This window comes from Onychostoma macrolepis, chromosome 10 (genome assembly GCF_012432095.1).
Source record: "Onychostoma macrolepis isolate SWU-2019 chromosome 10, ASM1243209v1, whole genome shotgun sequence".
Classification (NCBI taxonomy): domain Eukaryota; kingdom Metazoa; phylum Chordata; class Actinopteri; order Cypriniformes; family Cyprinidae; genus Onychostoma; species Onychostoma macrolepis.
Genome location: NC_081164.1, coordinates 20,629,056 through 20,654,385, shown reverse-complemented (window position 1 = coordinate 20,654,385; position 25,330 = coordinate 20,629,056). Strand labels below are relative to the sequence as shown.

General features: G+C 35.5%; 1 protein-coding gene across 3 annotated transcripts; it reads left to right on the top strand.

Annotated features, from left to right (window-relative positions):
• Positions 1–1,065: 1,065 nt before the first annotated feature.
• Positions 1,066–24,505, top strand: bmp1b (bone morphogenetic protein 1b). Of its 3 annotated transcripts, none has more exons than XM_058790355.1 (20): positions 1,066–1,661; positions 5,000–5,110; positions 6,829–6,972; positions 7,321–7,438; positions 10,489–10,667; positions 10,850–10,955; positions 13,653–13,777; positions 14,195–14,310; positions 15,205–15,307; positions 15,563–15,679; positions 15,764–15,909; positions 17,138–17,333; positions 17,411–17,536; positions 21,228–21,388; positions 21,491–21,671; positions 22,024–22,149; positions 22,825–22,952; positions 23,069–23,282; positions 23,361–23,611; positions 23,722–24,505. In XM_058790355.1, exons 1-20 carry the CDS (start codon positions 1,526–1,528, stop codon positions 23,854–23,856), a joined length of 2,919 nt encoding a protein of 972 aa, XP_058646338.1. In that variant the 5' UTR covers positions 1,066–1,525; the 3' UTR covers positions 23,857–24,505. The 3 variants fall into 3 exon arrangements, with proteins under 3 accessions (XP_058646338.1, XP_058646336.1, XP_058646339.1); XM_058790353.1 differs by having other exon boundaries at positions 21,225–21,388; XM_058790356.1 differs by lacking the exons at positions 1,066–1,661; positions 5,000–5,110 and having other exon boundaries at positions 6,960–6,972; positions 7,321–8,348; positions 21,225–21,388.
• Positions 24,506–25,330: the final 825 nt, after the last annotated feature.

Genomic DNA, 25,330 nt, shown 5'->3' with positions numbered 1-25,330 from the left:
AATGTTTTCTATTTAAAGAAATCTTTGTCGTCCCACTTTAGAAAAGGATGTTTCAATGTGGGACAGTCAAATATTCTGTTATTCAATTGATAAAATGTGCATTAAGAAAGCTAAATGCCATACATGCAATTTTGTTAATTTTTGCTCTTATAATGCAGCAATATTATTTGTTTTAAGATCCAGATTAAAAATTTTGAGACTAGAGGAAGATAAGATCTTGGACCATGATAAGGCCATGACTGGACAGGACTTCTAATTTCTGTTATGGAGTGTTTTTACCATTACAATTTGCTTAATACAAAATGCATGTTCCATATTATTACCATGTGCAGAGTATAGAAGTTTAATAACAATTTTAAAGGCATTCCATGTCCCAAAGTTTGAATCGTTTTAAAATCATTTATGAAATTATTTTGCTATCTTTATTAAGTCCAATTTTATATTTTTGACTTGTTGCTGCCAGAAATCTGACATTTTTAAATAAATTACTTTAAATAGTATAAGATTTCTGTGTTATATAGTTGTATTTAACATTCCACATATGAACATATGCTACTAGTTTTTTAGACAAACTGATGAAGACAGCAAATTAATTCAGCAAACATGGTTATGCACGTTTAACCAGAAGTTTTAAATTTGAAGTTTGCTTTATAAAAATGTAACTATTTCTATCACAAAACATAGTGTCCCAAATTTGAGCACATACTGTCCCACATTAGAAAATCCACAAATTCTTAAACGATTTGGCACAAGGAGCACTAAAATGTGTGCCATTTCCCCTTTAAGTACAATATCTGAAAAACTTCTTCTGATTTAGTTAGGAAACATCTTGGGGATTTCGAAATGGTATACAATTATACAAATCAATTATTGTTTTGGCTTCATATGGAAATATGATACACACAAGTCAAAATTGCTTGAAGTGTCCCACATTACACTAATCCACCCTACTAGCGCAAAATGATTCACAAGCAGAACGCATTTTTGATTGGTTAAAAAAAGCGCGGGCCACTACCTGTTTGCTGTTAGGGCTCTTACCGAGACATGTGTGATTCCTCAGGACGCATTTGATATCTGTCAGCTAGTAGAGATATTTTAGGATTGGTAGGCTATTCCAACGAAATATAAGATATTGCTACTATATGTGCAATAAAATTAATATAATTTGTTAAAATATCGTTGTTGGTTTTTGATTTTATTTTAGACACGACAGCATTTCTGCTGCTGCTCTGGAGTGAAACACACGAGCTTGCGCGCTCGCATTCTCCCACACAGATGGGCTCAGGACGCTTATTAGGTCCTCTGACCTCCGATCTGTGATGTTTGTAAGCTTGATGCTGGCCCGAGTCCCGGGTATGTGAGCGAATCACTGGACTAGAATAAAGACACTGAATAGAGCAAAGCCTCGTTTCTCTAAACCCGCCTTCCCGGGAGCTCCCATTTTCCCAAGTCCTTCCAAACTCCCACCGCAACCCGCAGCTCTCCGCCGGCTCCAGGTTCACATACATCCGCACTCATTCCCGTCATGAATTCCATGTGGACATGTTTGCTTATGTTCAATCTTCGGCTTTTATTAACGATCGCGTTGAAAGTGGATTCAAACTATCACACAGGTCTTGGAGACAGTGATGAAGTTGACTACAAGGACCCATGCAAAGCTGGTAATATGACATACAGTGTTTCTAAACTTTATAAATCAAGAGTTTGTTTAGTTTTGTTGCTGATGTTATTTTGGTTTGTTTAATGTTCTATTGTTTTATTTTAGTTATTTAGTTAGCTTTGTTTTGGTTAAAATTCATGATGTTTTGCTTAATGTTTTGTTTCGATTGAAGTTGTTTTGTTTTGGTCAAAGTCTGTAATGTTTTGATTTACGTTTTGTTTTGGTTCAAATTTTTGTTTTGGTTAAAGCTGTGTTAATTTGTTTTATTTTAAGTTTTGGTTAACATTATTTTGTTTTGTTTAATCCTACATTGCTTTGTGTTATTTTGTTGTGTGTTGTTTGTGTTGCTTTGTTTTGTTTAGTTGTGTACTGCATGACAGCATGAGATCTGGGACAAGTGAATGGGATCCTGGTGGTTCGGCACCTCCCCCTATCCCAACTCAGAAATCAGCATCCTCGGGCAGAGCATGTAGAATCAACATGTTTACAGCACGAAATGTGCTTTACAAACGCTTGAGTTACCTAAGCAAGATTTGATGGCCTGTAGAAGTTTTAAATATGTCTCACAAAAAGGAACTTTTCAGAGAGCAAACCAATTTTACAGCAATGGACAGCTGGCAACTGAATAGACAGCCGATTAAATGTCGTCTGGGGTATAATAACTGAATTTAATAGCTTTCGTATTGTTTATATGTCACCATGGTCAAACAGCTCTCTGCAAATTAAAAAGTTTTAATGCTTTCACAAAAAATAATCATAATTACTAATTCGCTTTATGTTTTCTTTATTTCTTAAGTGCAAGTTCGTGATTACGGCTTTACTTTTGTCCACTTGTTTAGAGGCAACATCATTGAGCCGGTGGCCAAGCATATGTGATTTCCACCTGCTAACATTAACTCATTAACCTATAATATTAAATAGATTTTCAGTGCTCACCAAGAAATATGTATAAAGCTCAGTATGTAATCAGTCAAATCACAGAAGCACAATTAAAAAAAAAATCAGTTGAGAGGGATTTGAATTTACATTTAAATAAGTCATGTATTAATCAGTATGTTTCTGACAGGGCTGCCCAGCATTTCAGATGATTGTTCATTACTGTCACAGCATGAAGTGGACTTCAGGCTACTGAAACCTGTCAGGAATTTGGTTTGGCACATAGACTATTAAATTGAGACTGTTAATTTGTTGCTAACAAAGAGAAGTGTTGAATTGGGAAATTGGAAGAGGAACGACTACTGTGTTGTTGCTGCCGATGAAGTTGATTTGGCGGTAATGACTAGATGGCACAAAAAGAACAGCAGATTTTTAATCTGAAGGCCTTTGCTTGCTTCCCTTTTACAGTAGCTTTCAGAAATTAAATTGTTTGGATTGTGAATAAACTGAGGGTAAAAGGTTAGCTCTACAGTGTGGCCTTAACAGAAGTGAACCCTGTCTAGAATACATTGGAAAATGCAATTATACTTTAATTAGCAAACCCGTTGTTGAAAATAAATGCTTGTTTAACCTTTGCTGTTTATTTAAATATTTGATTTCTGATTAATTGTGTTCTTATTAACCTTCTATTATATGGCTGTGAGGAACAGATTGTGGGGAAGCTCTACCTGAGACCTTCTGTCAATGTATTGACTGTCATTTCAATTTGGCTGAAGTTTTGATGGCTTTTGTGGATATACACACTTTGAGTTTTGAGCAGAACAGCAGAGAAGATGCTAATAGTGACACAAGGCCATTTATCTGTCAAGCAGTTTAGACTGTAGGTTTAAATTTAACCTTTAATTGGGAACTGAATCACCTCAAAAATGGTTGGCTGTGACTTGTTTCTTTATTTGTGGGCATATTTCTTTATATGCATGTTCATAGATTTGACAGCTTTGGATGAAAACCTCAAGGGAGGTGAAACATGATCACATTGTGTATTGGGTTTGTTTAGCAAATGTTTCAGGCTTAATAAGATGTCCTGCCAGGCTAAAGTGTTCCCTGCTGCCACAGAGTACAATGAATTCTGCTGCTATGTCACAAATCCCAGACATGATGAATGTTCACAGCCGCTCAAGAAAATGTATAATGTCTTTACAGAATATAAAGGACGGGGAGAAAAAAACAAAGGATTTATTACTTTTTTGTTTTTATTAGCTCTCTGAATCTATCATTAAAAAAAGTTGAAAATAATATATTTCATGGGAAAACAACAACGTTACAGATGACTCATCGCCATGTTTTGTATAATGTTCTGTACTTTTCTTAAAATTTATTATTTATTTATTTTATTAGTCCTTCGCTATACTCAGTTTTCTCTTCTTGTCAATAAGAGGTACATTAAAACAGAAAATAAAATTATGTGGGTGCTTTTGTCACAGAAATAATGACAGCAAAATGCTGTCCCTGCTAACATGGTTTTTGTGTTTCATTTATATATATGACCTTTTACATTTGCATTGCACTTGTTATAAATAAATTGTATGAGAAAGATTTAAGCTTTCACTGAGAGACATCTTGTTGTTTAGATTTCTGTTTTATGCCTCAACGTTGTCACTTTTCCATCCATCTTTAAAGATTTTTGCAAGAATGGTTTGTTTACATAATCATCAGTTATTTTTAGTTGTGAAAGTCTTCACTTCTCTCTTCACTCATGGAAAATGTTTTAATATACAGACAGACACTTTTGTTCTAAGATGGCCATGACTTAAAGATTAAAGTTTTAGCGAATATGAGGATTGAAGACTAAATAAACAAGACAGTTAACCCAGAAGTTGTAGGTTTTATCACAAAGTGGAATTTTCAAGACACGGTAGAGTTTGCTCTATTTTAGTGCCCTTGAGAAAATTGCACTTTTGGTCAGTGCAGAGTGACCATCCATGCAATTATTGCTCTGTAAATTCCTGGAAAACGAAAATCATTTGCTGAAAGACAATAGTTAATAGGTTCTTAAGAACAGCTAATAAGTTATTAGAAAAAGTATAGCACACAGAATGATCCTTATTTAGAGTTGTAAAGCGCCGAGAAAAATAAGGTGGACAGAGGAAAGTCACTTTTTTTGGATTTTGTTGATGGTCTGTGGTTTCTTTTCACCATCTCCCTGAATCCTGACCAGCCTGTATGGGAGTGAGTCCATTCAAAGTCAGAGTTGAGACTGGCATACAAGTTGCAGCTGTGACTTCAGAGAGCTATTGTGACTTTAAACTTACGACCCCAGATGTATTTTCTGGGGACCTGTGCACAGCAATATTAAGCTGGGCTGAATGCTTCTCATTATGGTAAGGTGTTTCCCTCATCAGTTGCAGAGGGCTGCATGATGCTTGAGAAGTTCATCTGATGTGTTCTCACTCTCTGTTTTAGCTGCTTTTCTGGGCGACATAGCCTTAGATGAGGAGGACTTGCGCTTGCTTAAAGCCAACTATATGGACGCTAAGAAGAATGACTCTTCTAACTTCCCTATACCTGATTCAGGTGAGAATGGTTGCGAAACACACACTGCTGCTAGCATGCAATCATATTCAGTGCTGCGTGGTAACTGATTACATGTAATCTGTATTGTATAATTATATAATTTTAAATTAATATTTAATAGCATATTAGCATGAACCAATGTTTTATTCACAATAGAACATAACAAATGTTTAAGCAGAGAAATTTTACACTTTTATCCACTAAATGAGTTCATTTCAAATTTGATGCCTGCTACAGGTCTCAAAAAAGTTGGCACGGGGGAAAAAGGGGCTCAAAAAGCAAGAAATTTTGAAAAGATTCAGCTGGGAGAACATCTAGCAGCTAATTAAGTTAATTTACATCAGGTCTGTAACATGATTAGCTATAAAAGGGATGTCTTAGAGAGGCAGAGTCTCTCAGAAGTAAAGATGGGCAGAGGCTCTCCAATCTGTGAAAGAGTGCGTAAAAAGATTGTGGAATACTTTAAAAACAACGTTCCTCAATGTCAAATTGCAAAGGCTTTGCAAATCTCATCATCTACAGTGCATAGCATCATCAAAAGTTTCAGAGAAACTGGAGAAATCTCTTTGTGTAAGGGACAAGGCCGAAGACCTTTGCTGGATGCCCGTGGTCCTCGGGCCCTCAGACGACACTGCATCACTCATCGGTATGATTCTGTCATTGACATTACTAAATGGGCCCAATAATATTTCCAGAAACCACTGTCGGTAAACACAATCCGCCGTGCCATCTGCAGATGCAGCTAAAGCTAGTTAAAGCTCTATCATGCAAAAAGGAAGCCATATGTGAACATGGTCCAGAAGCGCCGTCGTGTCCTGTGGGTCAAGGCTCATTTAAAATGGACTGTTTCAAAGTGGAAAAGTGTTCTATGGTCAGACGAGTCCAAATTTGACATTTTTGTTGGAAATCACGGACTCTGTGTCCTCCAGGTTAAAGAGGAGGGAGACCTTCCAGCGTGTTATCAGTGTTCAGTTCAAAAGCCAGCATCTCTGATGGCATGGGGGTGCATAAGTGCATACGGTATGGGCAGCTTGCATGTTTTGGAAGGCACTATGAATGCTGAAAGGTATATAAAGGTTTTAGAGCAACATATGCTCCCCTCCAGATGACTGTATTTCAGCAGGACAATGCAAAACATACTGCAGCTATTACAACAGCATGGCTTCATAGTAGAAGAGTCCAGGTGCTGAATTGGCCTGCCTGCAGTCCATATTTTTCACCTATAGAGAACATTTGGTGCATCATTAAACGAAAAATACGTCAAAGACAACCACAAACTCTTCAGCAGCTGGAAACCTATATCAGGCAAGAATGGGACCAAATTCCAACACCAAAACTCCAGAAACTCATAACCTTGATGCCCAGATGTCTTCAAACTGTTTTGAAAAGAAGAGGAGATGCTACACCATGGTAAACATGCCCCTTGTCCCAAATATTTTGAGACCAGTAGCAGGCATCAAATTTGAAATGAGCTCATTTTGTGCATAACATTGTAAAATTTCTCAGTTTAAACATTTGTTATGTTATCTATGTTCTATTGTGAATCAAATATTGGCTCATGTGATTTGAAATTATTTTAGTTTTCATTTTATTCAAATTTAAAAAACGTCCCAACATTTCCGGAATTCGGGTTGCATTATAGAATACATTATGTAATTTACAACATGTAATTTGTAGACAAGTATATTTTGTCTGAAGTATTGTCTTTGCCCTAGCAGACAGATCCTCAGGTGGCAATGCAAAGGACGACTCAGTTTTGGCCGGTCAAAGCCTCCTACGCAGACGGAGAGCAGCCACAGCCAGACCTGAGAGAGTTTGGCCAGATGGCATAATACCCTATGTTATTAGTAGCAACTTCAGCGGTAAGTCTGCATATAACTTTTTATTTAATTTAATTTATTGTTTTTAAATTAATTTCTTTTTTTTAAATTAAATTAAATTAAATTAAATTAAATTAAATTAAATTAAATTAAATTAAATTTTGTTTTGGTAGTTTTTTTTTTTTTTTTGCATGCTCTCCTAATGTTCCAGTGTAATGTAATTTTTCCAACTGCACACAAAACTTTAATTTTGTCTGAAACTATTTTTTTTTTATTGTTTTCTTAAAATATTAATATCCTTTGTAATTTTTCAATAGACAGCTGGTGCTCCAACTCAAAGTGTTATCTAGATGACCTTAGTTTTTTACTGATATAAACTAAACCCTGTAGGTAGCCAGCGGGCCATTTTCAAGCAGGCCATGCGTCACTGGGAGAAACACACTTGTGTGACATTCATTGAAAGAAGCACAGAAGAGAGCTACATTGTCTTTACTATCCGGCCATGTGGGTAAGTTCACGTCCTGCCTGTCTCTGAGGAGAGGCATCTGTTGCTCACCAATAATGTCCCTCCACACATATTGATTATTCCAGTTTCTCCGTCAGTCCCTGATGCACAGAAACGCACCTCCCTGCCAGCATTCAAAAGCTCCAATCTTTTCAGCAGTTTTCTTTATTTGGCTTTCTATAGGCATGGACTGCACAAACAAGTTTTCTTCTTGAGCAAATCTGGCTCCCTGTAGAGAGTGCTACGGTGTGGTTTGTGTCTTTTTCTGGGTGATGCTCTTTTTTTCTGATGGTGCTCTTTCTGATTTTATTGCACCTTTTATTAAGTCACTGTGAATTGCCATTTACAACACATTTTGCAGGATATTCAACGAGACTTGAATTGACTAGACACTAATGCATCCACAACTAATGTGAATTTGTGAAATCAGTGTTTAGGTTTTAGGCTATTGGTTAACATTATTTAGTTGTACAGTAATTTTGTGAAACATTATTGCAATTAAAAAAAAAAAAAAAGCTATTTTCTATTTGAACTTATTTTAATTTGTAATTTATTCCTGTGATTAAAGCTGAATTTTCAGCACCATTACTCCAGTCTTCAGTGTCACATGATACTTTTAATATGCTGATTTGCTCATGAAAATTTTTTAATATTATCAATGTGGAAAACAGTTGTGCTGCTTACTGTGATTCATTTTTTCAGGATTCTTACATGGAAAAGAAGCATAAAAACAGCATTTATTAGAAATATAATCTTCTGTATCTTTGTCAATCTTTTGCATTATAAATTTCTTTCCTGTTAATCTTGATCAATTGAATGTATTTTTCATTCATTTGAGCACCTAACAACCACTCAGAGCATCTTAGCAACCACATAGCAACAACCTGGCAACCATCCACAGCTCATTTTGCATGTAAGCACCATTCCAACTTGGCTTTCTTGTAGTTTTCTAGTCTAATATTTAATGGAATTTGTTTTTATCAAACAGTTTCCCATCTAGTTTGAATGATTGACTGTGAGTGTATGTGTGTTAGCTGTTAGTAAAAAGATGGGCCTGGCTGAAGCCACGTCACTACACCACAGTTCCCAAAACAGTAGTCCATGTGCCGTCTGTGACAAAAACATCCACGCTTGGATTCAGTCAGCACAAAGCCTTATTTTCTCAGCAGAGGCAGATCCTGACCTCAAGGTCTGAATGACCATAGAGTTTGCTGCATTCAGCTCATGGTGTGTCTCCCTTGAATTGAGCTAAACTTTGATAAATCAAAAGGCTGAATGATGAAGTATGAACTTGATGGTTGTCATGCTTCCCCAAACATATAGAATGTTTTCTACTCAAAGTGTGACATGCATTTTTTAATTGTCTTATGGTCACCAAGGATGTATTTATGGAAGCCCATTTCCGCCACGTAAGAAATACAAAAAATTATGTGTTTAACTAGAAATGATGACATACTTAAGTCATAATTACGAGATAAAAAATCAAAATTATGACTTGCTAAATTCAAATTATGACTTTAAAAGCTGAAAATATGACTTCCTAAGTCAAAATTATGAATTACTAGTCAAAATTGACAATGATATTTTATCTTTATATGCACATTGATCACAGGATAGTGGTCTAATGATAAACGGGACATTCTAAAACTAATTTACTTGGCTTAAAACAGTTTGGAAGACCAAGTTCAATACACACATTATTAATAAAGCATATACCATTTACAGACAAGCAGAATATACCCCAGAATATGAACGCAACAATTTGAGTTGCACGTTAAGCATTTTCTTGGGGTGGAATGTAATATATATATTAATAAAATGTATACCAGATTTTGTCTTTTTCATTAATTTCACTGTCTTCTTCCATTAAGCCACGTTTTACCCCAAGAAATCGCTTAACGTGCAACTCAACGCGATGCGTTCATATTCTGGGTTATATTCTGCTTGTCTGAAAATGCTATATGCTTTTATTAGTAAAGTCATCGAGCCAATTTCGATTTGTAAAGTCATAATTTCGACTTTTTATCTCATAATTTTGACTTTTTATATCATGAATCACTTAAGTCATAATTTCGGCTTGTTATCTCATAAATGACTTAAGTCATAATTTTGGCTTTTTATCTCCTAATTTCGACTTTTTAAGTCATAATTTTGACTTTTTATCTTGTAATTATGACTTTTAAAGTCATAATTTCAATTTAGGAAGTCATATTTTCAACTTTTAAAGTCAGAATTTTGACTTTATCTCGTAATTACGACTTTTAAAGTCATAATTTCGATTTAGTAAGTCATAATTTCATAATTATGACTTAAGCATGTCATAATTTAGAGTTTTTAACGTATAATTGTTTTTTTTTTTTTACGTGGTGGAAATGGGCTTTATTTGATCAAAAATACAATAAAAATAATACTGTGAAAAAATAATTACAATTTCAAATACATGTTTTCTATTGTAAAATATTTTGAAAAATATTTTATTCCTGTCAGAGCAAAGCTGAATTTTCAGCAGTCAATGATTCAGTCTTCAATGTCACATGATCCTTCAGAAATCATTCTAATATGCTGATTTGCTCAAGAAACATTTCTTACTATCGTCAATGTTGACGTCAATTTAGCTGTGCTGCTAAATATTTGTGTGGAAACTGTGATGAATGTTTCAGGATTGTTTAAAGAACAGAAAGTTCAAAAGAACAGCATTAATTTGAAACAGAAATATTTTTTTTAACAGCAAATGTCTTTACTGTCATTTTTTTATCAGTTTAATGGGTTTTTGCTAAATAAGAGTATCATTTAAAAAAAAAAAAAGAAAAAAAAGAAAAAAAGAAAAGGACAATCTTACTGACCTCAAACCACTCTGATGATATTTAACTAACCTAACCTAAAATTCTTCTATACGAAAACTTGTTTAATGTTGTTTCTGCAACAGTGAAGAAAGTAACTATACAAATACAAACTAAACATTAATTTCATCATTTGTTTACAAAAAGTATCTGCAAAATAGGTCCAAAAGTGTTTTCTAACTCCTGGTTGGCTTTGTTTTAAAAAAAAAAAAGGTGCTGCTCATTTGTGGGACGGAGAGGTGGAGGTCCCCAGGCTATATCTATCGGGAAGAACTGTGACAAGTTTGGCATCGTGGTGCATGAACTCGGGCATGTCATTGGATTCTGGCATGAGCACACACGACCCGACCGGGACGAGCATGTTGATATATTTAGAGAAAACATCCAGCCAGGTACAGTAACTATGAAAACCTCTATTACGTACAACTGCAGAATGACTTCTAATACTCCTGTATATGCCTATAGTTGCCAGAATTATAACTTTTATGCATTGTATTATATCTCAAACCCAGGATAATTCATAATTGCGTGAGATTCAGTAGACGTGTGATGAAGCCTATGTTGCACTTTACAGGTCAGGAGTATAATTTCATAAAGATGGAGCCAGATGATGTGGATTCGCTTGGAGAGGTTTACGACTTTGAAAGTATTATGCATTACGCCAGAAACACCTTTTCCAGGTTTGGATTCATAGGACTTTAATGTAACTTGTACACAAGTAGATACTGTAATTAGCGATAATTGGATAATATATAACATATACTGAAAATATTTGGTGTTGAAACACTATATAACTATATAAATGAATACAGTTTCTGCTAAATACCACTTCAATCTGATTTTGCAGCCTCCCATTCACACTTTAATTATACTCTGTATGTTGACTGAAAAATCAACCATTATTTATTCTCCAATGTATTAAACAAAAACAAAAATGCAAATATTAATTTCTACACTAATTATAAAAGACAGGCACATTATTGCATGTGTTATTGTTTTGTTTTTAAGACAAGCGTTGAGCTGATGGGACAGAGCAGGACTTGAGGACTTGGCGCTCTCACAGAATGCTGACTAACCTGTTGTTAGTGGCTTGAGGATGGAGATCCAGCCAGCTGCTTTGAGGGGGCCCGTTGTTTAGGACAAGCAGGGAGGAATTCAGACAGGGAGCCAAGGCTGAAGTGCAGATAGACTTTTAGGGAGAGTGTCCTTTGATCAGTTCTTTTGGGTCTCACAAAGCTTCTCTGAATTGACCGTGTTGAAAACTCGCAAACAGTTTGGAAACAGTGAGGATAATGCTGATGTAGTCTAAACCAGAAAGAATTCAGGATGTTGTGGTCAGCTTCTGTAAAAATTCACATTACTCTGTCCTACTACAGTCAGCTTTCCCATGGCCATAACATTTTATTTTATTTTATTTTATTGTTTGTTACTGTTCTGTATAATGATCTGAATTTAGTTTGAACACAATGTGCAGGTTTTTTTTTTTTTTTAATAACTCAAATGTATTCAGAAATTATTCACTAGCAAACCAGTTTGATTTAAAATGATTTTAAAAATTGTCATGCACAGTCAGAAAAAAGGTACACATTTGAGGGTATATAAGGTACAAAGATGTACCTTTTCACTTTTGTACCTTAGGGTAGTGCAACAGTGACAGCTTTGTACCCTTTTTTCTGAGTGTGTGGAAATTGTTTTGATCAAAATGCTTGTGGTTATTGTCTTCTATATCTTCTAACAGCCGTAGTCAGAGTCTGAGAAAAACTTCACATCAATTAGTAGCGCAGTGGTTTGTGGGAAGCTGGCATGGTTTCTCTGTGATTGTTATTTTTAGTGTTTTGCAAAGTGGCCCCTCTCCTTCTGGCCTCTAAACCAGGAATATTCACATTGTGCAGTTTTACCTCCAGAATTTTGCAGTTGGGGGATCCTGGAATTAGGCCAAAACAAATAAAGCTCTTCCAAGCTTTTTGTCCTGGACAATTGCAGGGCTGGAGTGCCGTTGTTCTCTGGCATGCAGGGTGGGCTCCAGGGAGTCGCAGTCCAGCGAGACAATGCTTTAAACTCCGCTCTGACCGCTCTGCGTCCACATGCTGACCATTCAGGGTGCTGTCGTCATGGGAACTGAACGAGAGAAAAGAGCAATCATTCTGTCCTCAGAACAGCAGAGAGCAAGACTATATGTAGTGGACAAGTGCCAATCAAATGTGATTCATATTTGAGTGGTGCAAGCTGAATCTCTGATGTCATTATCATGTACAGTGGCCCCAAAATGTATTTGGACACATATCATGTTAACTAAAACTAAAACCATAAATCATTTTGAAACTTGAATCAAAATAAATATTTACTAATAAAATAAAATATTTAAAAAATAATATTTCAGCTAGTTGCCAAAGCAACATTTTCAAGTTTAACTAAAGCTAATTGAACTACATAAATAAAACTAAAAACTACAATGAATAAAAACTGTATTAGACTAACTGTAAAAACGAATAAAAATGACTACTGAAATTAAAATGAAAACAGAAAATGCAAAAAATCTAATTCAAAATATATTAAAAAAACTAATAGGATATTAATTTTACTAAAATAAGACTATACTCAAGATGTCACAAGTTACGTTACTTTTTAATTTTTATTGCAATAATATTTCACAATACTACTGCATAGTTCTACTATTCTTTACTGTGTTTTATCTTACTATTCTTTATTGTTTTTATCAAATAAATGCAGCCTTCCAAAAACATAAAAAACCTACATAAAAATATTAATCTGTGATGTAATAATCATGTAGAGTGGCCTCAAAATATATTTGGACACCTGAAACACTTAAAAATAAAAAAAATATGAACGTCACAGCATTAAATAATTTAAAAAAAATATATATATATATTTTAATGAAATATAGCACAAACACTTTTAAAGCAAGATATTTCACATGCAGAAGTTTAAATTGATAAATTAATACATGTAAAAAAAAGTAAAATTCAGAGTTTGTAATCTGGTGTTAAAAGCCATTGCAAAGTGTCTCAGAATTTTTTATTAGTTTTAATAAAAGCTTGTGCAGCATTTGATTGAATGCAGTGACATTCAGACAGTTGTGGATTGAATCTTCAAATACTTAGAAGTCACTGTGTCAAGGAATCAACCAACCATCAGCCAAGAAAAAAACTTTGAGTCCCTTGTCAGTTTCATAACATGTTCATTGAGTCTGTACACTTTCAGTGCAATGCTATTTCAGCACTGCCTCAATATATGATACGATTCATTTTTCAGATGTATTCTCCTTATATCTGTATCTTAGATCCTCTAAAAGGCTTCTGAGCGTTCACTCACAAATAATTGGGGAGCTGTTGCTTTTGTGCTTTTGTGAAAAATAGGGGCATCTATCTTGATACCATGCTTCCAAAGTATGAAGTTGATGGAGTCCGACCTCCCATCGGGCAGCGGACGAGACTGAGCAAAGGGGACATCGCTCAAGCTAGAAAATTATATAAGTGTCCAAGTAAGTGGCCCTTACGTCAGGCACCTTTGTACTGTAGCAGCCAATCTTGCATCACTGCACGACCGTTTTGAAGAAGCAGCCACCTTTTTAGATTTCCTTCTGCTCTTGCTTCCAAAGTTTGGAGTGTTTTTGATAGATGCATTTGCGACTGTGATATCAGTTTAATTATCCTTGTAAAGTGGGAGAATTAAACAGCTGTATTATTATCCCTTGTAATAGAACATTTGTTTTTCCAGTCATCTCCTTTAATCTCAGCTGGAATGATGGTGATTTCCCACTTCAAAATAAAAGCGTGATCCCTAAAACTGACCTTAGCATCTGGAAAACTCCTACTGTTTTCCAATAAGAGGATCGGGTTTCCAGGTCAAGCATCTGTGAGTTTGTCTCGATGTGGTTTCGACTCTGGTTTGTGCACAGGATGTGGCGAGAGCCTTCAGGACAGCACTGGAAACTTCTCCTCCCCTGGATTCCCCAATGGATATGCTGCATATCTTCACTGTATATGGAGGATATCGGTCACACCTGGGGAGAAGGTATAAGAACTTGACACAGAATTATATACATGAGCTGATATACAGAAATCTCACAGAAGTGACTACACCCCTCACATTTTTGTAAATATTTTATTATATCTTTTCATGTGACAACACTGAAGAAATTACACTTTGCTACAATGTAAAGTAGTGAGTGTACAGCTTGTATAAAAGTGTAAATTTGCTGTCCCCTCAAAATAACTCAACACACAGCCATTAATGTCTGTTCAAATACTGAGAAAATCACCTTTAAAGTTGTCCAAATGAAGTTCTTAGCAGTGCATATTACTAATCAAAAATTAAGTTTTGATATATTTACAGTAGGAAATTTACAAAATATCTTCATGGAACATGATCTTTACTTAATGTCCTAATGATTTTTGGCATAAAAGAAAAATCTATAATTTTGACCCATACAATGTATTTTTGGCTATTGCTACAAATATACCCCAGCGACTTAAAACTTGTTTTGTGGTCCATGGTCACATATGAGCTGGATGTTACATCACACCAGTCAGTAAAATTTTATTATTATTATTATTTATTTATTCATTTTTTTTTCCAACACAGCAAATTGAATTGTAATAAAACAGAAAATAAATAAGAAAAACGTACCTTTTAGAATGATTTTGTGAGAAACTGAAGACTGGAGTAATGATGCAGAAAATTCAGCTTTGCATCGCAGGACTAACTTTTCAAATATTTTAAAATAGAAAACTTTATTTAAATAATATATCACTGTATTTCTGTTTTCACTGTATTTTTGATCAAATAAATGCAGCCTTGGTGAGCGTGAGAGACTTCATTAAAAATGATTAAGAACGGTAGTGTAGGTAACCTTTTTTGATTTCCAACTTCTCGTTCCTTTTGTCTGTGTTTCATTCTCTTTGTTAGATCATTCTTAATTTTACTTCAATGGATCTGTACAGAAGTCACTTGTGCTGGTACGACCATGTGGAGATCCGTGATGGATACTGGAGAAATGCTCCTTTGAAAGGTTCTCGTATTTATTAAATAAGATCATTTCTGCATTTTTTTTTTTTTTTTTTTGTCTTAAATGCCTTTTAATTATTTATTTTTTTGCTTTGATAAAAAATTATCTTGGTTTTTTTAATTACTGAAATTACTGAAAAAAAAAAAAAAAAAGAATATGCAAATTTGAAACAATAGATAACTGAATATTCCAACAACCCTGTCCGTGACAATCTGAAAGAAAGCCCCATCTTTAATCAGTTTGTTGCATTTGCTTCAGGCCGTTTTTGTGGAGACCAGCTACCTGAGGCCATCGTGTCCACTGACAGTCGACTGTGGATTGAATTCAGCAGCAGCAGTAATTGGGTGGGGAAAGGCTTCTCTGCTGTCTATGAAGGTATAAATCCACTGATCACCAGCTGAGAGGCTCATCTATTCCCCTGAACTGAGTTAATGTGTGATGTCCTGTCCATGGATACAGCTATTTGTGGAGGTGAAGTGAGACGAGACAGTGGGCAGATCGAGTCACCCAATTACCCTGATGATTATCGGCCTAATAAAGTGTGCACATGGAAGATCATCGTACCCCAGGGGTTTCATGTGGGCCTCGTCTTCCAGTCGTTTGAGGTAGGGTGCACGACTCTTGTGTTCTTGTTTGTTATTGTCATGTGATGTTCTATAACTAGCCTCAGACAGCAGTGTGTGAGAGCACAAAAATATACATTACAAGACTTCTCAGGAAATGCTGTCATTTGTACAACATGTGTGTCCCCTGTGACTACTGTTGGTATAATTGACAGAATACTGAACTTTTTAATTAATAAAGCAAAATATAATTAAAAAAAATAAAATAAAAAATCTGCCAATTTAGGCAGTGACCAAGCCTAAAAGGCTAAACCAAAAGGCTCGACTCACCTTTGCTGAGGAGCATGTTGTTTGGAGAGAGGAGAACCTGTCCAAAGGTAACTTTAGTGATGAGAGCAAGTTTAATTTATTTGGGTCTGAGGTAGAAAGTACACTTTCTAACCATATTTCAAAAACAATAGAATTATGAAATTAAATCTAAAAATGTACTTGTATTTAATTGCATAATTCTATTGATTTTGAAATATGGTTAAAGTGTACTTCCTACCTCAATTTCTGTTATGTTTTTAAAAATATTTAAATTACAAATTTGTTATAATGAAGTTGCAATTTAATGTACATGATATTTTAACTTTAAATGTAATATCAAATATCACAGTAGTTAAACTTATAATCAAGTACTTTACATGTACTTTAGTAAGTTAGTCAAAATCAAATGAACTGTACTTTATTTACACATGGCTAAAAGATTATGAAAACAATGATTTCAAATGTACACAAAAAATGTAAAAACTTTTAATTTGACATTATTTCAAAAGTCAGTTATGAAATACAGCAATCAAAGTGTACTCTCTGTAAGTACACCTTCATTTCATTAATATTATCTGCAAGTATATATTTAAATATATATATATATATATATATATATATATATATATATATATACATATAAGGTTTAAAGCACAATACAAACACTTTCAGTATAATTGAGCTCACTTTATTATAGAGGAATGTGTAGAGAGAGCATTTAATGATGGGAAGAGAAAGGGAGAACTGAATTTGGAAATGTCATGAAATGTTAGTCATTGCAGAGTAGAACACATAAATCGATGAATTATTGTGGCTACAGCTTGCTGTCGTAGCATCACAAGTGCTGATTAGTAGTACTGACAGTGAAGCATTCTTATGTGGTTTCTTATTGATTGTTCGGACAGAGAGGTGCCACAAGTAACATTTCTAGTATGACCCTTTTCCCTGCTTTCACACTCAGATTGAGAAACATGACAACTGTGCGTATGACTACCTGGAACTGCGAGATGGCGATTCCGAGAACAGCCCCCTACTGGGCAGCTTCTGCGGCTACGAAAAGCCAGACGATATCAAGAGCAGCTCCAACCAGCTGTGGATGAAGTTTGTATCTGACGGTTCTGTGAACAAAGCTGGGTTTTCTGCTAATTTCTTTAAAGGTGACACTCCTGAATTATATATTGACTGTTTTGCCTCCTTTGTGACCTTCTGACTTTGAGTTTTGTTGGTAATGCAGAGATTGACGAATGCTCTAGGCCTGATAACGGTCACTGTGAGCAGCGCTGCATCAACACCCTGGGCAGCTACCACTGCGCCTGCGACCCTGGATACGAGCTTTCTGTGGACCGCCGCAGCTGCGCAGGTGACACCAAAACCTGTTAAAGTAAACTAATGCACTAAAAACCACACAGAAAACCCTAGTTCTGTCAGGACCACTATCGTCAAAATGATTGACACTTAGCATACAGTTTGGTTTGGCGGTATGGTACTGTTCTGGGCAAAAACTCGCTGCCCATCCATGCAGCCTGTCATGAATGAGCAGGGAGAGCAACAATAATAACCCCCCTAGGGTACACAGAACAGAACAAAGCAGATATCAGTAATGCACTTAATGATATTTAAGTGTAACAACATTATTCAAGATAAAAGGAGTCTGATTCAAAGAGGAATATCATAAAGCCAAGTCCTGAATGTGGCGAATGGAGGAGTTGGTCATAGAGGAGGATAATTAGCTCTTGAGGAAGCAAAAAAGATGCTGAATAATACTGAATAGAGCTTATAGGAATGCCTTGATAGGTGTCGTATTCCTATAGGTAGATGTGATCAACTGAGAGTCAACCGATGCAAGCTTGACTCACGCTTGACTATACACTTAATTTATATCTACCTCACATTTAAACATTAATCTAAAGCTATTATTCTTTTACATTACCAGTCTAAAGTTTGGATTCATTAAGATTTTTTTATTTTTAAGTCTAAAATACAAGTCAAAAATACAATAAAAAATATTCTGAAATATTATTGCAATTTAAAAGAACTGTTTCTATTTTAATATATTTCAAAATGTAATTTATTTTGTATTATGATGGCAAAGCTGAATTTTTAGCAGTCTTCAGTGTCACATGAACCATCAGATGTCAATCTAATATGCTGATTATGATCAGGAAGGATAAACTGTGGTATCCAGCTGTATTTATTAATCATAATGTCTAAAACAGAATGTGGGATCATGTTCTACCTCTTATTATCCAGGCCTTCCCATATGCAAATATAATATGTACATAAGTTACATATATCCATAAATACATGAACACATACATGTATTAAATTTACATATTTTACATATATTTTCATACGAAGTAAAAACATATATTTAAAAAACAATTTCGTATATTAACGTATAGGGCTGGGTATTGAGTTAGATACTTTTTAGGCACCGACCGAATTGCCTCGATACTACCGAGTATCGAAAAATGTCTTGTTGTTCGGTACCAAATTTCGATACCTAAGGACTTAATCTTATCATCGTCAGTGAGCCAGTAAGCATGCACAATCAAGTGCTGGTGGTGATTGACACTAGTTTATGCTGGTTCCGCCCAGAGACGTGTCTCACACAAGGCTGTAGTGTGTAAGCGTAAGCAACCCCCATAGATGCAGTGGATAAGGAGATGAGTTTTTGAGTCTGTAAAAACATCAACAACCTAAGAAAATAATTTTTTTGAAGTAATGTGTAATGTAATCTTGTTAAAATGGATTTCATAAAATTAGTTTTGAAAAACTTATCGTTCAAAACTTATTTTTGAATGATACCCAGCCCTATCAATGTATCTAGCCCATACAAATATGCATCTAACCCAAAAACTGTCAGTGCATGTTGATATTGTGTATTATTATTATTTTTTTTTTACAAAGACATATATAAACATAAATATTTTTGTTCTTTTTATTTATGATTTGTTTTTGCCTTTATTTAGATAGGACAGTGTAAGGAAAGTTGCAGGGAAGTTGTTTTAATACAGTTATAATCATACAATAATCATATTATTGACATTATTAACATGGATTTTATGTTTAAACTTATCTTCATAAATTCAAAAAATGTATGTGTGTGGAAAATTATATGTTGCCTTATAGGTAATATATGGCAATATGACTCTTGATGTGGAGCAATTTATGTCTGTCATATATTAAATTTCCATACAGGTTTTTAAGTTTTAAAGGAACAGACTGTGAAATCAGACCTGAAGTTGCCTTTTAATAACCGATCAGGAAAACCAGAGTGTGAAAGCTTAATCATGTTCCAGTTAAAAGGGAGTTATTGTTGTTTCATTCACTGTCCTCCAATCAGGCTTTGAGAGTTTTATGATTGGTAACTCACTTCTCATCATATGAGTTTGTCAGAATTTGACTGCAGATTGTTTATGTAATTGTTCTGGAAATTAGAGCATGTGTGACTGGAGTGAGGTCACCTTAGTGTGTGCTACAGACACGAATGGTAGAAATGTGGCTAAATGAGGACTGAGGAGAGATGTGCTGTTGCTTTTCTAGACTTACTGGTTACACTTTATTTTGATAGTCCACTTTAGACATTCTACTAACTATAAGTAACTTTGTAAATACATGTCAACTACATGTCAACCAATTCTCATTAATTTGCAACTACACGTATACTAACTCTCAGAGTAGACTGTTAGGTTAGGTTTAGGGTTAGTAGAATAAGTTGACATATACTTGCAAAATTTCTCATAGTCAGTACTTTGTATGTTGTGGACCCATCAAAATAAAGTGTTAGAAGCTATTAAGCAGACAGTCTACTAATACTCTAATGACTGCTAGTTGACATGTAGTTGCAAAGTTACTTATACTTACTGTTAGTAGAATGTCTAAAGTGGACTATTGAAATAAAGTGTTACTGACTTACTATTTATGCCTGCCAGACTATGAAACCCCATTGACTAACACTAAATGAGCGACTCGAACCATATCTAGATAACAGAATCTTATAGAGAATTACTGAAGGGCTCTTTTGACTTGAGCAAGTAATCAAGCACCCTAACCGCCCTAGAACACCCTAGTAACCGTTAAAAACTCAGAACACTTTAGCAACCATATAGCAATACCCCGGCACCCTCCTCCTGCAACACATCGGCACAGTGACTTCTGCACAGACATAGAGCCACCACTCATGTTCAAGAAAAAAAAATAAAAAATGAAATACAAATATATATATAGTATTTCTCTGATATTATTACAGCTTTTATTAATATTTTGATTTTGCATTTAATTTGATATTTTAATTTAAATTTGAAAGTTTTAGAAATTTTGTTGCTTCTTGTCATTTTTATTATTATTTTTTAAATATGTCTACATTGTTTTTCGTTCATCAAGTTAATGTCTACATTGTTTTTAGTTCAAGTTAAATTAAATCAATTTGAAAAATGTTGCTAACTGAAATAAAATAAGTGTATATACTGTATATATAGACAGACAGATTGGGATGACACACAACTGTTGTGTTTTATTCCGTGTGATGCATAAACCTCATCCAAAATGGAATTTTGATCAATCTGTGTTTCTTTTTTTTTTTTCTGGTGCGTGTTCGATAATCATAGGAGGACTAATAATTCTGCAAACAGTGCTTCAGTATCTCACAAGAAAACCAACACACAGCAATTAGAGAAAGAGCTCTCTCAGTTCTCTATTGAGATTGGTTTTCTTGGCAAAGATAAGAACAAAGACACTTTACTCATTTAATAAATATAAAGTTCTAAAAGGCATCTTGGTTCGACGCTGCTTATGCATTCATTAAACCAAGCAAGCTTTCAGCTATTTCTTCTAATGGGCAGTACATTAACTCTTTGCATCCTAAAGCCTTCAAATGTTTAAGAATTGGCTCATTGATGCTTGTATTCAGATTTCTTTAGATCCTTAACCAACTTTGATGTTTCTGACAGTTGCTGAAAGCTGGAAGATTTCTGTTATATGTGTCTCTTTGCTTGTTGGCTTGGCAGTCAAGACAGCATAATAATGGCTCCTCCATCTGATCCCAGCAGCTGCCTGTGGTGGATTCATCTCCAAACTCAATGGCTCCTTCACTAGTCCAGGATGGCCGCAGGAATACCCACCCAACAAGAACTGTGTGTGGCAGCTCATTGCCCCGGTGCAGTACCGCATTACTCTGCTTTTTGATGCTTTTGAGATCGAAGGGAACGATGTAAGTAGATTATGCTGGAGACTGTGTGACTTGTAACAAGGTTCCCAAGACCAAATAATCTTTTGACCATAATGACAATACAATGTGCCCATCCGTTTGCAGGTTTGTAAATATGATTACGTTGAGGTACACAGCGGCCTGTCCACAGATGCAAAGCTTCATGGGAAATTCTGTGGCACAGAGAAACCAGAGGCGATCACGTCCCAACTCAACAGTATGCGTGTTGAGTTCAAATCAGACAACACTGTGTCCAAGAGAGGCTTCAAAGCTCAGTTCTTTTCTGGTGAGAATGACCTGCGATTGTCCTTTGCAACTTGCCGATAATCAGCTAATGAACAAGATTCATATATTTCAGACAGCCTTGACTTTTTTTCTGACAGAATCGGCTTCAATACAATTAAGCTCAGAAAGCAATGTCGTTCTGTCCTTCAGCTTGTAACTGTGAACAAAAATCACATTTACAGAAATTCACATACAATGGCAGGCTTGTGGGGATGTGCAGACCTGTCAAGGTTCCTTTAATAGCATGCATGAATGTTGTAGACTTCTGTTTGACTGTTATATACGCAGTTGGGCGTATTGTGTCAATCAGCAGACTATATAATAATAATGTACTTCCTCTTTTTCTCTTGCAGATATGGATGAGTGTTCTAGGGAGAATGGAGGTTGCCAGCATGAGTGTGTGAACGCGTTTGGGAGCTACAGCTGTCAGTGTCGCAGTGGCTTTGTGTTGCACAGCAATAAACATGACTGCAAAGAAGGTTTGGCTTTACATCACATTACCAATCATTCCTGTATTGGAAAATATTTGTCGTGTGAAATAAATTGATTAGAAATGTAAGAAAACAATTATTTGGTAAATCTAAAACACATTGATGTTTTGTGAATGAATTCATTTCCATTTTAACACAAAATGTCAACATTAAGTACTTCAAAGCTCTGTATTCTTTTTGAAGTCATATAGATACTGATACGTATTTTTTTCTCCATTATTGCTCCAAGGCTGCCCTGAGTGCACAAAAACCCTTCTTTTTGCTTTTTGTAAACTCTTTAAACCTGAATTTGAAAGGGATTTTTTTTACCCTAAAATAAGTAAATGTCGCCGTTTGCTCACCCTCATGCTGTTCCAAACCCATAAAAACTTCAAAACACAAATTAAGATATTTTTAATGAAATTTGAGAGGTGTCTGTCCCTTTGTTGACCAGGTAAAGAAAAGGCTAAAAGATCCAAATAGGTCATAAAGGCATTGTAAAATGAATCCATATGAATCTCGTGAAATATTTTCGACATTTTATATGTGTTTTATTTAGATTTAGAATTATGAAAACAAGACATAAGCTTATAGAAAATATCTTTTTTAATATGTCTTAGTCATTACAGCAATCCTAATTCTGGATTCCTAACAATCATTTATATCTTGGATTTGTGCTTTTAGTGGGCTGTGATCAGGCCATTACCAGTGTTTCTGGTATCATCACAAGTCCAAACTGGCCAGATAAATACCCCAGCAAGAAGGCCTGTACATGGACCCTATCCACCACCCCAGGCCACCGCATTAAACTGGTAATTGCATCATTCAGCCAGACAAAATGAGTGGTAAAAGATAGAGTATACACTGGTAATCAGAGGAATGGTTAAAACCATTCCACCAGCTCAAATTGTATTATCTCTATTCACAGGCTTTTGAGGAGATTGACATGGAGGCTCACGAAGAGTGTGCTTATGACCACTTGGAGATATATGATGGCCCAAATGGCAGAGCAACCAGTTTTGGTCGCTTTTGTGGGAGTAAAAAGCCAGCACCTGTCATTTCCAGTGGCAATAGCATGTTCCTGCGGTTCTTCTCGGATAACTCGGTACAGAAGAGGGGTTTTAAGGCCTCTCATTCAGCAGGTATTTTTTCTGTGTGGTCCTGAGGTTCTCCATAATGAACGTTTGATTTCAGTTAATGATAATCGTTCTTGTTCTCAGAGTGTGGGGGTAGTCTGAAGGCGGAGATAAAGACCAAGGATCTGTATTCCCACGCACAATTTGGTGACAACAACTATCCCGGAGCTTCAGACTGCCAGTGGGTGATCTCAGCTGAGAAGGGCTACGGGGTGGAGCTCATCTTCCACACCTTTGAGACAGAGGAGGAAGCTGACTGCGGCTATGACTATGTAGAGCTGTTTGATGGCGCTGATGCCAAAGCACCCAGGCTGGGACGTTACTGTGGGTCTGGGGTAAAGCAAGAACCTGATCTTTGTTAAATATAAGCAATCTTTATGCTTAAAATGTCTATACATTTTACAGTACAACAATTTATATGTCTCAATAATTTTATCATTTATAGCCGCCAGAGGAGATCTACTCTGCTGGTGATGCCATTGTCATTAAATTTCACTCAGATGACACCATCAACAAGAAAGGTTTCCATGTTCGTTACACAAGCACCAAGTTCCAGGACACCTTGCATACTAGTAAATGAGCTCTTCATGACAGAAGAGCTCTGGAGAACATAGCAGCCAGGGGCCTCTAATACCTCCTGCACACCTGTGTTAGTGATGCCACCCGAGGCCCCATGTTCCCTCCCCTCCAGACTGCAAAGAAGAAGACAAAATGCTGGGAGGACAAGCTTGATGTAGGGATATGGCAACATAATTCGTCCTGTCGTACTTCAAAGGATCCATTGAAAACTCTGTAGGAAATGGAACAGCTGAGTGGCAGATATGAAGAGCTTTGTTGACTGCAAGTCAAGGAGGAAGGATAAATTTGATTCAACATGTCCCTGATGCACTTTTGTGTCCTAGAGATCTCTTCAGTTACTCAGGCTAGAATCTAAAAGACTTTTAGATGATTCTTTTATTATAAAATGAAATAATGAAATGCACAAATCATAATTCTTTATTGCCACACATCTAGTTGGTGGTAAATGAGTTTGGAAATATATAAAATATCATTCAATGATAATTACAAGGATTATATCTTTTGTAAAAAGCAATTCTAGCACTATTTCTTATATGAGAGTTGTACATGATTATTCAGACTACTAGACTTAAATTATATGACATTAAATTGTCCACCTGAAGCAATGAGCTGCAAGACAAAAAATGTTAATGCAACTAATAAACATATGAGATGACATTTATTTTATCGTTCTTTTGACTGTGTATAAAATGAGCTAGGATTGAGTGGTATGAGTAACTTTATCAAACATGTTTATAATGATTAGTTTATGGTAGTCCTGAAACCTTGAACTAGCTATTATAGTCCAAGGTAATGTGCCAACCTGGCTAATAACAAATAAGTTTGTTTATCTCTATGATTTGTTAATGTTTTTGTTTTCTAGCTTGGTCAGGCTAGTCTGTTGGCTAGTTTTAAAGGGGGTTTGGACACATTTAATCTTATCATAATATAGATTTTAAATCCTCTCTTAAAACTCACTTTTTTAGACTTACTTTTGTGTGTTCTGTTAGTTTTGTTGGGAGGTGGTGGGTGGGTTAACTATATATAAAGAAGTTATAATCCCTCCCGCATAAACAACAATCTAACGTTCTTCAGTACGAGCTGCGCAGTGATCAGTGATACCTAAGATTAAACGTCGTATATTTTAGCTTGACTGGAATTTCCAGCCTGGAAACTGTTCGTTTTTTTTTTTTTAAGTTTTATTTTCGTCCTTTTTAAATAAATCGTGTAGTTGTTGTGCATTATTTATTTGAAGCCGTACGCCACACTTCCGAGTTATTCACTCTGTAATTGCAGGTTTTTTTTTTTACTACATTCATAACCTTCAGCCAAGACTTGGGACCCCACAGGGCAAAACACAGTCAGATCATTACTGTGCGGTGTAAGTTTCCTAAATGACTTAATGACTCATGGCACTTGTTGGTTAAGTCAATGTGTTTAATAAAGTTGGAAAATAAAAGATTTGGCGAAAACTAGACGCTGATTCAGTTAGTAAG

What these genes read in the sequence shown, in the direction of transcription:
- bmp1b (XM_058790353.1), top strand. Translation starts at nt 1,526, where the DNA reads ATGAATTCCATGTGGACATGTTTGCTTATGTTCAATCTTCGGCTTTTA. An exon ending in CTTCTCTGCTGTCTATGAAG is followed by an intron (nt 15,680 to 15,763) that starts GTATAAATCCAC and finishes CCATGGATACAG; the next exon opens with CTATTTGTGGAGGTGAAGTG. An exon ending in CAAAGCTCAGTTCTTTTCTG is followed by an intron (nt 21,672 to 22,023) that starts GTGAGAATGACC and finishes TTTCTCTTGCAG; the next exon opens with ATATGGATGAGTGTTCTAGG.